The 13,426-nt window shown below is 39.2% G+C and overlaps 1 protein-coding gene across 1 annotated transcript in view; it reads right to left on the minus strand.

Moving 5' to 3' along the window:
- glrx3 (glutaredoxin 3) overlaps positions 1-12,984 on the minus strand; it is a 28,819-nt gene extending 15,835 nt beyond the window's left edge. The window contains exons 1-3 of the mRNA XM_068052717.1: positions 12,698-12,984; positions 7,958-8,066; positions 2,753-2,827 (exon numbers count right to left, since the gene is read on the minus strand). Coding sequence (XP_067908818.1) covers positions 2,753-2,827; positions 7,958-8,066; positions 12,698-12,768 — 255 coding nt within the window. The 5' untranslated portion in view covers positions 12,769-12,984. The remainder of the gene's footprint in view (positions 1-2,752; positions 2,828-7,957; positions 8,067-12,697) is intronic.
- Between the last annotated feature and the right edge of the window lie 442 nt (positions 12,985-13,426).

Raw genomic sequence — 13,426 nt, forward strand, 5'->3', positions numbered from 1 at the left:
CATAACATCCAAGGCAATTGGCCAAGTGGAGGGAAATGGGATTAGTTAGGACGGGTGCTTGATGATCGGCACAGGCAAGTTGGGCCGAAGGGCCTGTTTCTGTGCTGTAAAACTCTATGAGTCTATAAGGAAAAGTAGAATAGTAATAAAAATGTAATTGCTACAATCTGGTTCTGGTCATTGATATGAAAATTCTGTACATAAAAAGATGGAAATTTACTGTCGATCCATCAACACCCAAGAGAAATCAAGTTTGAGGCACCGATAGTAGACTCATCATCAGACCTGAGCATTTTTATCTCAAATATTAATTTGCTATTTAATTTTCTCAAGACTTGAAAACCTGGTAGTATCAAACCTCCAAATTAAATCGGTATTGCATGCAGCAATTCCATGGCTTCTACCATATGAGGAGCATAGAGGATCATGATGCTCAATTGCACCATGTCTGTATGGGACTGGCTAAATGGACCAGTAGGTCTTTTGCTGTTCGTCATTTTCGTACACTCATATGTAATGTCTCCACTTTCCATTACATCTTTAGGAGCCAGATCAAAGGCTAGCCATGCAGTAGTAGGAAAAAGAATATCTCTTTTAAATGAATTCTCCATTAATAACAAAGCTGTAACTATCATCTTAAATCAGATCAAGCAATCATGATTGCGTGTGGAAGAAAAAAAAGTGGAAATCGGAAAACCTTAGAATTATCCTTTTAATCTACTGAAAACATCTTACGGAATGTATTGTCATGCCCAGTAAAGACATATCATATTCTTACTTTTAAGATACAAACTTCATTCAATATGGAATTTTTAAAGTTGACTTTTCCTTTTAAGAAGTGGGCAATGCGCTGCAAAATAGCCGCTGACGGTCAGATGTCCTGGCCTATGTTTTCAAAAATTGCCTCACTGTCTCGAAAGGACAAAAGGATACATTCCAGACTAAGAGATGTCGACTATATCCATCCTGAAACCATCAAGAGACATTCCTAAATTGAACGGATTTCTTCTGAGACAAAGAAGGTGTGAAGTAGACACATCATAACAGAGTGATAATCATCCAGACATTAATGGATGACCATGGATTCCATATCCTGGTCCACTGTGTGGTCACATCAGGGGAAAAGACCATGTGTCATGTACCAGAAATGCTACTATGAAGAACTGTGACCTTAAAAGGTAACCCTCTGGCAAGAAAAAAAAGATCACAGCAACATCACAGAAGTAGTCCAGCCAGGGGCTGTGGAAAAGACCTAACCTAAACAAGGAGAAGAAACCCTGCTGATAATTCTACAGTTCAACTTAGTACATCAGAGAAATGGAAGCGACTGTCACCTCCTGTCTGAAATCTTAACCACCAGAAATATACAACACCTCAACAAGTTCAAAACTACAAACACTCAGGCCTGCATCTTTAAAGATACTGTCCTACTTAGAAGATTCAACAGGCTTACGGTAAACCATGAACACGTTCCACACCTTGAACTCTTACCCTTTACCTTCTATCTATTTTCTCTTGAGAGTGCATGTGAAAGTGAATGAGTGTGTGAGTGAGTGGTGTTGTGAATATTTCGGGAAATAAATAATGTTTAATAAATAGTTAATCTTCCATTTTAAACCTACAAGAAAACCTGCCACTGTCTGTTTACTGGGTAAGTAAAACACTCAGGGGCTAACTCATCATTTTAAACAGAACATGATTGCGGTCAGTTGTGAGGCAACAGTGGGATCCACCCACACCCCTTACCATCTGTCTGTAACAGTATGATTTATATGTCGATTGACAATGAAATCTTTTTTTAAATTCCCAGCATTTATGAATCCTACAACACACAGAAATCCTTGTGTTAGCAACAGGCACAAACTAATCAAACTCACAACTTGGTTGCTCATTTCAAAAACATACAAGATACCATCGCATCAGTAAATTCTGCAGCTTTTTAAAATGAATGCTATAAAAAAAACCAAATGTTTAGGATAGAAATTGCTCAATTCATTGCATTCTTACATAAAACTTTTTTGCCTTTAGCAATATGTTTTGTTCTCCTGAAAGATTCCAAAGGGGCCATACACTATAATGGAAACATGCAGCATAGTAATGCATAGTAAATTGTAGTTTAGCTAGTGAGCTCAACATTTTAAAGATAAACTGCCTGATCAATTATACAGGTATGATTGATTCTCCTCTCTGTCAGAAATATTGGCACGGTAATGTGTTACATGAAACTGCAATTCCTTCAATAAGTAAACATCTATTTCAAACAGCATTTTTGAAACCTAACATCTTTTGTTATACAGCAGAATCTTTCTGAAAAAATATTTCTGAGTTGGAAACAAATCTGCACACTAAGCAGTTTAAGGCATTGTGATACATTTTGTAAATAGTTAAGAGTATATGGAGGGTGCAGGATGAGAGAATGGCCAGGAAAAATTGGAGAAATCAAGCATAAACATTCAAATTTTATTTGTCTAAATGTAATCTGTAACAATTTAAAGTTAGCATAGAAATATCTCTCCACTATAATGGGTTAAGTCGTAAAACTAGATTTCAAGAAAAATTTCCAAAGACAGAAAGCACAATAAATTATTTATACAGGCACTTTCAGCCCTGTCAAAGTTCTTGTCACTGTAAAATTCAGACAGCTTGCAATCTGGTTTCTATGGCAATCTTAAAAATAGAAACAATCCAACTAGTGTTCTGCTTCTTCGTAAGGGTCTGACGTTTTACATTGCATACCACAATAAAATCTTACCTTAAAAAATAAGAAAATAGGCACAGAACTAATCTCGTATTTTTCTGATACCTCCGGAACAGATTCGGCTTCAAGCTATAAAAAAAAAAATCAATAACTAAAGGTTTATTTCAAATTTGGACTTAAAACAACTAATGGTCTTCATATATCAATGGCAATATTATATCTGCAAAAGCTAAATATTTTTCCAGACAAAAAAAATTACAATATCTTCAAAAAAAAACTTCAAAACAGAATATTTACTCAAACAGAAAGTAGATGATGGTCACAAAACTCCTAGAAGCTCCAAGATTTAGACAAATTTTATATGATGCTGGAACAGGCCAGGGTGTTTCACTTTCTTATACATTTCAAGAAGTATCTTCAGGCCACTAATGGAAATTCGGGTGAAAAACACTTTCAATTCTATTAATTGTCACTCTGGTACAGCACTTGAAGACTTATAAATTCTTGACTACTGGATGCGGCAGACTACTTTTTTGCCTTTATCAATAAGTTTTGTTCTCCTGAAAAATTCCAAAGGGATTTCAAAATTCCAAAATTCCAAATTCCATAGCCTACACCATAATGGAAACAAGCAGCATAATAAATTGTAGTTTAGTCAGTGAGCTCAACATTTTAAAGATAAACTGCCTGATCAATTATACAGGTATGATTGGTTCTCCTCTCTGTCAGAAGTATTGGCAAGATAATGTGTTAAATGAAACTACAATTCTTTTAATAAGCAAATATCTATTTTAATCAGCATTTTTGGAACCTAACATCTTTTGTTATATAGCAAAATCATTCTGAAAACATACTTCTGAGTTGGAAACAAATCTGCACACTAAGCAGTTATGGCATTATGAACCATTTTGTAAATAGTTAAGAGTTTATGGAGGGCGCAGGATGGGAGAATGGCCAAGAGAAATTGGAAAAATCAAGCTTAAACATTCAAATTTTATTTGTCTAACTTTTAACTCACTTATAGTTATTCATTGCAGACGTTTTTTCTTAAAAGTCTCAAAACATTACTTTTAGGTGCACAGATCACTCACCTGCAACTTTTAGATAAATTCTATCAGTTTATTTGCAGATTTAAACACTACTTTGTTTCTTGATCTAGTCAAGTAATCAATACTTACTTATTTCATAAAATTAAAAATGTAGTAATAAAATCAGACTTAAAATTCTTTGTTTTACTACTTTTATCATTTCCTTTACTTCTTTAATAATAGGAGCTGTAAAGGCTTACAGATACTTGTGACAACTGAGACAGTATTAGCCTAATTAATTATTCCAGTATCAAGTTCCAGTGTTATCTTACTAAGGTACTACACTCTAGTTATATAATGTTTTATTTTATAAGGGAATAACACTCAAATGGAGAACAAAAAGATTTCAGGAACAACTCTCCCTTTTGCCTAACCTCTTGTGCATGTGAAATATGGATATAAAAAATTGTATCTAGAACATTAACTACAATTCCAGAGGATGGGCAATAGTAGGTTTCACAGAAGCATTGACTACAGTTGATCATTCCATGTGTCTGTGCTGCTCTTCAACTTGCACTATCTGCTCTAATCAAATTCCCCTGCCTTTTTTCTGTATCCTTTCACATGGTTCTTTTTCAAAATTTTCTCCAATTCCCTTTCAAATTTTATAAGTGTCTGCCTCAATAGTTATTTGTAGTTATACATTTCATGCTCTGCTGGCCCTTAGGGCAGAGTGAGGCTTTCACAACGAGAAAAAGACTCGCTTGATTAAGGGATTGATTTTTTTTAATATATATTTCTTTTGTTCTTGGGATGTGGATGACACTGGCAAGGTAATATTTATTGCGCATTCTTAAATGCATTAAAAATCAAACACAAGTGGGACTGGTGTCAAATGTAGCCCTGACCAGACAGAGGTGGCAGATTCTCTTCACCGAAGGATGTCAGTGAAACAGTTATGTTTCTGCAACAATCTTACGCCAGCCCACAAGTTGCCAGATTTATTGAATTTAGTTTCACAATTTGTCGCGGTGGATTTGAACTCTCTGTGTGTACTCTTCCCTCTAAGTCAAAAGGTTGTGGGTTCTAGTTCCACTCCAGGACTTGCGCACAGAGATCAAGGCTGACACTCCAGTGTAGTACCAAGGGAGTACTGCACTGTCATCTTTCAGATTAGACATTAAACCCTTTCAGGTGGACGTAGAAGATCCCATGGTACTATTTTGAAGAACAGGGGAGTTATCCACAATGTTCTAGCCAATGTTTATACCTCGGGGCGGCACAGTGGTTAGCACCGCAGTCTCACAGCTCCAGGGACCAGGGTTCAATTCTGGGCACTGCCTGTGTGGAGTTCGCAAGTTCTCCCTGTGTCTGCGTGGGTTTCCTCCGGGTGCTCCGGTTTCCTCCCACCGCCAAAAGACTTGCAGGTGATAGGTAAATTGGCTGTTATAAATTGCCCCTAGTGTAGGTAGGTGGTAGGGCATATAGGATTACTGTAGGGTTAGTATAAATGGGTGGTTGTTGGTCGGCACAGACTCGGTGGGCCGAAGGGCCTGTTTCAGTGCTGTATCTCTAAATTAAAATTTAAAAAATTAATCAACATCACAAAAATAGATTACCTATTCATTATCATATTGCTGTTTGTGGGAGCTTGCTAAGTGCAAATTGGCTACTGAGCTTCCTATATTATAACAGTGGCTACACTTCAACAATACCTCATTGGCTGTAAAGCACTTTGGGACATCCTGAGGTCATGAAAAGCATTATATAAATGCAAGTTTTTTTTTTCCCTTTAACCTCTGCATTGTTAGTGCAGTTCCATAACCACGAAGTACCCAGACCACAGTATGAAAGACAACAATGCAATTTTCATTGAATAAAATAGAGAAGGATACGAGAGAGGACACGAGAGAGATTTGGGACATGTATGGTTCTATGGTTACATAATATGGTTACTAGTCCTTCCAACAATCAGGCATGGTCATACCTCTGAACAACTGTGGGAGGTACACATTTTAGGTGATCCTGAGGAAGCATGGAGTCCAAAGGAGACACTACAAGGAATTTATTTGCAAGAAGTACAGCAACTGGTTACATTGATGGAAATAGTTTGAAATTTGGTGAAGTTGGTAAATGATGTTAAGGCTGCTCCTGTTGCAGTTGTTATTACACACGATGTAGCTAAATTCAGTGTGCATACAGTAAACTCTTGTTTGTTGTAAAGCCAAACAGAGATTTGTTAGTGTCCAGATGCTGAGGGGTACATCTGCTAAGGACAGTACTCTCACATCACTAAGGAGGAAATGAAAGCAGAAAGTGATGAAGAAGCACACTCAGCACTCCACCACAACCCCATCTGAATCTGACATAAATAAGGTATGCAGAGCAGCAGATCCAAGAGAGCAAAACAGGTGGAACCACCAAGGTTCTAGTTAGATATAGTGATAGAGAACGTTGAAAGGAGGATTTGAATGTGACCATGTGATATCGCAGGATTAAAGTCATCTGCTGTCAGTACTGCAAATTTCTCTACATTCCCAACAAATCCCAGCTATGATTTTCTTCCCATTATTCGGTGGTCTACCGTGCACTCTCAACATAGTTCCATCCACTATTACACATCATCAACTGAACCCACACAGACTCCATCACCATCCATAAAAACTATCCTATGATTGCAATCAGAGTCTTAATTACCAAGGCAATTGCTCCTCCCTTTTTTTCCTCTAGCTCCTGAAAATATTATAGTTCAGAAATATGAATTCCCATTCTTTCCCCAACTAAAGCATTGTTTCAGTCAAGGCTACAACATGATATCTCTTCATTCTAATTAGTGTGTCACTAGTTCCCTGACTTTATTTTTTTTAAAGCTTTGCACATTTGCATATAAACATTCCAACTCTAACCCATTCACACTGCTATTCTGTCCTTCACTATCTCTCTCACATTGGTTATGTCTGCCCAAAGTGTTGTCTCCTCACTCATTTGAGTTTCTAATGTATTATTCTTAACCACTTTCCCACATCATTTAAGTCTCTCCATCCCAATGCTTTGAGTTTATTTTAAATTCACAACCACAGATGTAATTTCTTCATGCCAGGATATAGGGACCAGTTCAAGTAGCCTTCATTCCTTCTGTACAATCACTTGCTGTTCCAAAACTGTTCCCTATGTCCCAAAAACTTCAAGCTCTACAAAACTCTTCTAGCCACGGGCTCAGCTTACTTTCTTTTGCCGACTGACAGATTTAGTTCATGACAGCTCGTATTTCTGAAAACAGCAGACTCGACATCTTTCTGTTTCAACTTTCTAAGTACCTCTTCAAATTCCTTTCATGCACCCCTTCCTCAATCCTATCAATGTCATTCTTTTTTTAAAATGGACTACAAACACTGGTTGCTCATGCAACCTTCTCAAAGATCATTGATGTCCATCGCCCTAGTCCTAGGAAGGAAACATACCATTCTGGATTCCCGTGGCTATGGTCCACATTGTACATTACAAAAAAAGAGAGGGAAAAAAAGGGGAGCAAGAGAAAGTACAGAGTGATTTACAAGGATGTTGCTAGGACTGGAGAATTTTAGCTATAATGTAAGACAGAATAGGCTAGAGTTGTTTTCTTTGGAACAGTAGAGGCTGTGTGGAGATTTAATTGACGTTTACAAAATTCTCAGAGTGGATAGGAAGGACCTATTTCCCTTAGCAGAGAGGTCAATAACCAGGGGGCATAGATTTAAAGTAATTGAGAGAAGAATTAGAGGGGAGATGAGGAGGGAAATGGAGATCTGGAACTCACTGCCTGAAAGAATGGTAGGGAAAGAAACCCTCATCCCATTTAAAAAGCGCTTGGATATGCACTTTTCAAAGTGCCGTAGCCTACAGGTCTAGAGATCGGGACTTGGAAATTGGGATTAGGCCGGATAGCTGTTTTTCAGCTCACACAGACACGCTGGACCAAATGGCTACTTTCTGTGCCATAAATTTCTTTGATTATGTAAGCATACCACATTCAGAATTCTAAAGGCTTCATTGTTGAAGCAGTTGTATGCTGCTTTCTTTACTGTCTATAGAAACTAGAGAGATGAATGTTTTATACCAAAAGACTCCATTTTCCTAGGGAGAACTCTATAGTAGAAAAGGATAAAAACAATTATTTTTCCACCTGTTAGTCACTCACTGTATGCATCTTGATATATACATTGCAGACAACTAGGCAGATTAGGAAAATTACCTTTACAAATATAACATGTGGATATTCTTTGGACAGTTCAGTCATGACGTCGTTCATTTGCAAACACTGTGGAGCCCATGGTGCCCAAAAATGGACCACCACCAGTGACCTAAAGAGGGAGAAAAAAAATATATTTTTATAAACTTAATGTCTTGATATTAGAAAGTCAGATCTTGAAGATTTGTTCATCTTTTGATATTCTGAAATTCACAACTAGGCCACATAAATGTGTGCAGAGGTTGAAGTCTGACTTTAGCGAATAAACCAAGCTTTGTTACAACTCTCTACAGAACAATACTAAACATTTTAGCTGACCTTTAATGACAAACTTTATTGTCACTAATTTACCTTGGCCATCTAACTCATGAAAATCCAATGTTACATTAAATCTCAATATAACAAGCAGTTAAAATTATGTAATAGATGATCAAGATTAATACCCAAGTCATGTGCAGTCTATTGATGGTTGTGTTTTTCTAAGTTTACCCTCAGGACTACAGAATTTTTGTATTGCATTCCCAACCATTTATTTTATACCAGTTGACCTGCTGTGTCGATGCAAACAGGAACCAAAGACCATAGGAGCAAAAGTAGGCCATTCAGCCCCTTGAGCCTATTCCACTCTTCATCTAGATTATGGTTGATCTGTACCTTAACTACATTTATCCACATTGGTTACATATCTCTGAATTATCTTGCCTAACAAAAATCTATCACTCTCATTCTTTTGGGAGAAGAGAGTTCCAGACTGCCATTACTCTTTGTATGCAGCAATGCTTCCTACCTGTCCGCTAGTTTTTAGTGATTCCTGTGTAGTATTCAAGTCAGTGGGCTAGACAGTGGATAATTGCACACAGGGCTGTAGGAGGATAAGGAAGAGGTATTGGGAGAGGGATTAACTTAGAACAGAAGGGGAAACAAACACCTTCTGCCAGAAAAAATGGAAGCTCTCGTTAAGGTCAAGTTGTTAAAGTCAATATTGAAGCCAGAGGACTATAAAATGCCAAGTAGAAAAATGTTGAGCTTCATTAGAACACTGCAAGAGACCAAAGACAGAATGGTAGTAGGCCATAGAGCTGAACTGATAAGCGAGAGAGAGTTATGGGATCACATTTAGGGAGGGAACAATAGTGCTCGGCATAGTGAGCACCTAACCTGCATTCGGCTCCCCAACATACAGGAGACCATACAACGAGAGGCCAATGCAGTACACTAGGCTGGAGGAAGAACAAGTAACTTGTGCTTGTCTGCAAGAATTGTTTGGAAACCTGGACAGTGGCGTGAAAGTAGAGGAATGGGCAGGTGTTGCATCCCCTGCGCTTGTGTGGGAAGATGGAAGAGGACAGCAGAGGTGTTAAGCACGGTGAAAGAGTGAATCAAGGTGTCACAAAGGGAATGGCCCTTTGGAAAGTTGAGAGGCAAGAGAAGATGTGTTTAGTGACGGAATGATACTGGAGTTAACAAAATGGTGGAAGATGATCTGTCGAACATGGAGGCTGGTGGGGGGAGGGTGAGGACAAGGGGGAACTTATCATGGTTCAGGGTAAGGGGTGAAGACAGCAGCAAGGGAAATGAGATGGACTCGATCAAGAGTACTGCTTACCAGGGTGAATGTGTGTCCTTAGCTGAGGAAAGAGGCCCAACAATTGTGCTCGCCAAACTTCAAAATTCTTTGAAGTTAACAGACATGGTTGCTGGGGAATTGCAGTGGATGTAATATACATGAACTTTAGGAAAGCCTTAACTAGGTACCACATTAATAGTGAAGATTAAGGGGTATCAAATGGGGGAGGATAGCAAACAGAATTAAAAATTTGTTAGAAGGATAAAAATAGAATCCAAGTTGAAAGTGGGTGGGCACAGGTTCAGTTCTGAGGCCACTTCTGTTCACTGTGTATATCAGTGATTTGGTTACAGACCTAGAGGGAATGGTGTTGAAACTTGTATATGATACCAAATAGGAGGTATAGTATAGTTGGAGTTTAGCCTCAGAAATGTAGAGGTCTTTCCACCATAAAACAGAATTCTACTGTCATGACCAAATACTGTGTCTTTGTAAGCACTTACCAAGAGAAGCTGGATGAACTGGACTCTTTAAGCAATTAATTCAGTCTGTGTGTAACACATTATACATTGATCCTTGCCAAAGTCCTTTTAATTCAATGCATTATTTTACTTGGAAATAAATCTCAACAGTAGTTGCAACTTGTACATTTGTCTAGCCATATTGTATTTTCCATCATCTAGGGTAATAGGAGAACATAATGGTCACCAGCAGTGATCAACGACCATAATTTGGGATTAATAATTAGACTTCGGATACTTAGGATAAAGGTGCATGTTTTGGGTCACGGAACACTTAGTCTACTTGTGTATAATGTTACTCTATTTACATAAATAGAGGATGTTGGGGCAAGGTTCAGAATGTAACTTCCAAAAAGTTAGATAAACATAGTACCTTCAATATAGAAAAATGTCTCAGAGGCATAATGAAAATAAAACCACTGCTGAGCCAGAGGGAATATTACAAGGGATTACCAAAAGCGTATTCACAAAGATAGGGCTTTAGGAGGGTCTGAAAGGAGAAGAGGGAGTTTAGGGAGGGAATTGCAGTGTGTGGAGCCTAGACAGTTGAAGGCACAGCCACCAATGGAGGGGAAAGGGAAGAGGGGATGCACAAGAAGCTAGTCAGAAGGATGGAGAAATCTGCAAGGATTGTTACAGAGATGGGGAAAGACAAGACTGCAAAGAGGTATAAAATCAAGGATGAAAATTTTAAATTGAGAGTATTGAAGAGTTCAGGTGCCAATGTCAGCAAGGACTGGGGTGAGCAGGACTTGGTGCAGGATTGGATTGAAGAGGTAAGAGTTTTGGATAAGCTAGATTTTAGCAGGTAAAGAATGGGAGACTGACAAGAGTTTCGGAATAATTGAGCCTGGAGGTGACAAAGGCATTGATAAGGGTTTCAGCAGCAGGTGGGCTGGGGTAGAGGCAGGGTGTGAGATATTACAGAGGTGGAAGTAGGTGGTCTTTGCAATGGAAAGGATGTGGGGTCAGCAGCTCAGCTCAGGAAGAAATAGGATGCTGAGGTTGTAAATAATCTAGTTCAGCCTGAGGCAATGACTGGGAGGGGAGAGAATTGGTGGCATAGGTACAGAGTTTGTGGCAGGGTCTGAAGGCAATAACTTCAGTCTTCTCAACCTTTAACTGGAGGAAATTGCAGCTCATCCAACTTCCTATTTGGAGAGAATGTTTTAACATTTCTTTCATTCCACAACAAGAGCTGAAAAGGGCAACCCTTCACCTTTAGTCTTCAATCATGCTCACTTCATTTCATCAATATTGTAGACAGTGCTCCTCAGAACTTTCAATCACTCTCTCCTAAATTGTAAACATACAATCCAACATGTTCTTCCTCCTCTCTGCATCTTCACTGTGTTGACATCAAGAATTAGGACAAAGACAAATCATTTCCATGATTTTCACCCTACAACCATGTCAATTCTGGACTCATCAACGTATTTAAAGTACTGCCAAAGAGTGAAGAAAGCTTCCAGTTGGTTATTATAAAGGTTGCTCAAATAGTCTGTATTTAACTTGGTAAATCAAACTAATTTTGAATAGTACCAGTGAGCGGAGAACATGCTGACTGTACAGTAAACAGCTAAAAACTTTATTCTTGGTTTGGTGGCAAAGGGAAGAATATGATCTACCAACTCTCTAAAGCATGCTAGTGACTGAAATTAAAGTCTAAAGCCAAAGAGATTACAAGAAAAATATCCCCATAGGTGTCCATGATTTTAGCAAATTACCCACAACTGCCCTCATGTTTTGAGTAATTTTGTCATGCCAAATCTACTGTTTGAACTCTTTCTTTTCCAGGGCCTTAAGACTGTAACACTGTTTGCCTCTAATAATCTTTCCTCCCCTATATTTTGCAGGTTTTTAAATACAAGCTCAACAACACCTAATTACAGTTCATGATTTCCCACATCCTTTCCTACTTGGGAACAGGACGAGCAAATGACATTGGAGTACTGCTATAATAAAAGCAAAAGACTGCAGATGCTGGAACTCTGAAATAAAAACAAAATAATGCTGGAAATACTCAGCAGGTCTGGCAGCATCAGCAGTTCTGATGAAGGGTCACTGACCTGAAACGTTAACTGCTTCTCTCTCCACAGATGCTGCCAGACCCGCTGAGTATTTCCAGCAATTTTTTGTTTTTATTTGGGGGTTACTGCTACTTGTGCGGAGGATAAAATACCAAAACAGACTGAATGACCGAACGGCCTGTTTCCTCGCTGTAATGACCACAATATTCCTTTCTATCTTTAGTGACTCAAAATTATAACCATATACACAATTCAAGTGACTAAGCCGGTTCAATCTGTTTGGGTGAAGGCGCAAGAGGAAGAGTCGTTATTTTAGATTGAAAGTTACAGCTAGTTTCTCTTCGACTCACTCTTTTGAAAAATTAAACTCTCTTTAAATATTCCGAGGCGGTTCTTTCAGCGCTGCTCTTTTCAATTCCCCCTCCCAGCAGCGATGTGCTGAGGGCAGCGGAATTGCTCCTCGCTGTTTCTGCCTGGTACACTGCTGAATCAGTCCCGCACTGCGGCCTTCCCCCGGCCCCTCTGCCGCCTCTATCAACCCGCCAAAATGCGTGCACACGTCAGGACTTTTCGGAAAGGGGTCATTCACCAACCCCCCACTACCCGAACCTTCTCCCCAACCTACTTCTTGGCTCTTTCCAGCACTTCCTGGAATTCTCTCGCAGTCTCGGCCACGACCACCACTGCCGCCGCCATGATCACCAGACGAAACTAGTGGCACATGGACCGATCACAGCGGCTGTCGATTGTTGATGCCTGGCGTGCCGCCTTCACGTTCCTGTTCCAAAACATGTTCAGTTGCAGTAAATTATTTGTTTGTCCACTTTGCAAGAAAGCCTCACGTTTAGAGACGACTCTTTTAATCGATTTACAGAATGTTTCCTCTTGTGGGGAAGAGCATAACTAGAGGCCATCAATATAAGTCAGTCACCAAGAAGTCCAACAGGGAATTAAGAAGGAACTTCTTTACCTAGAGAGTGGTGAGAATGTGGAACTGGCTACTGCAGGGAATGAGTGAAGTGAATAGTATGGATGCATTTCAGGGGAAGCCAGATAAGCATGTGAGGAAGAAGGGAATAGAGAGTTATGATGATAGTTTTTTTTTATTCGTTTATGGGGATGTGGGCATCGCTGGCCAGGCTGGTATTTATTTCCCATCCCTAATTGCCCATGAGACGGTAGTGGTGAGATGCTTTCTTGAACCGCTACAGTCCATGTGAGGTAGGTACAACCACAGTGCTGTTAGGAAGGGAGTTCCAGGATTTTGACCCAGCGACTGAAGGAACAGCGATATAGTTCCAAGTCAGGATGGTGTGTGACTTGGAGGGGAACTTGCAGGTGGTGATTTTCCCAT

This window comes from Heterodontus francisci, chromosome 20 (assembly GCF_036365525.1).
Source record: "Heterodontus francisci isolate sHetFra1 chromosome 20, sHetFra1.hap1, whole genome shotgun sequence".
Classification (NCBI taxonomy): domain Eukaryota; kingdom Metazoa; phylum Chordata; class Chondrichthyes; order Heterodontiformes; family Heterodontidae; genus Heterodontus; species Heterodontus francisci.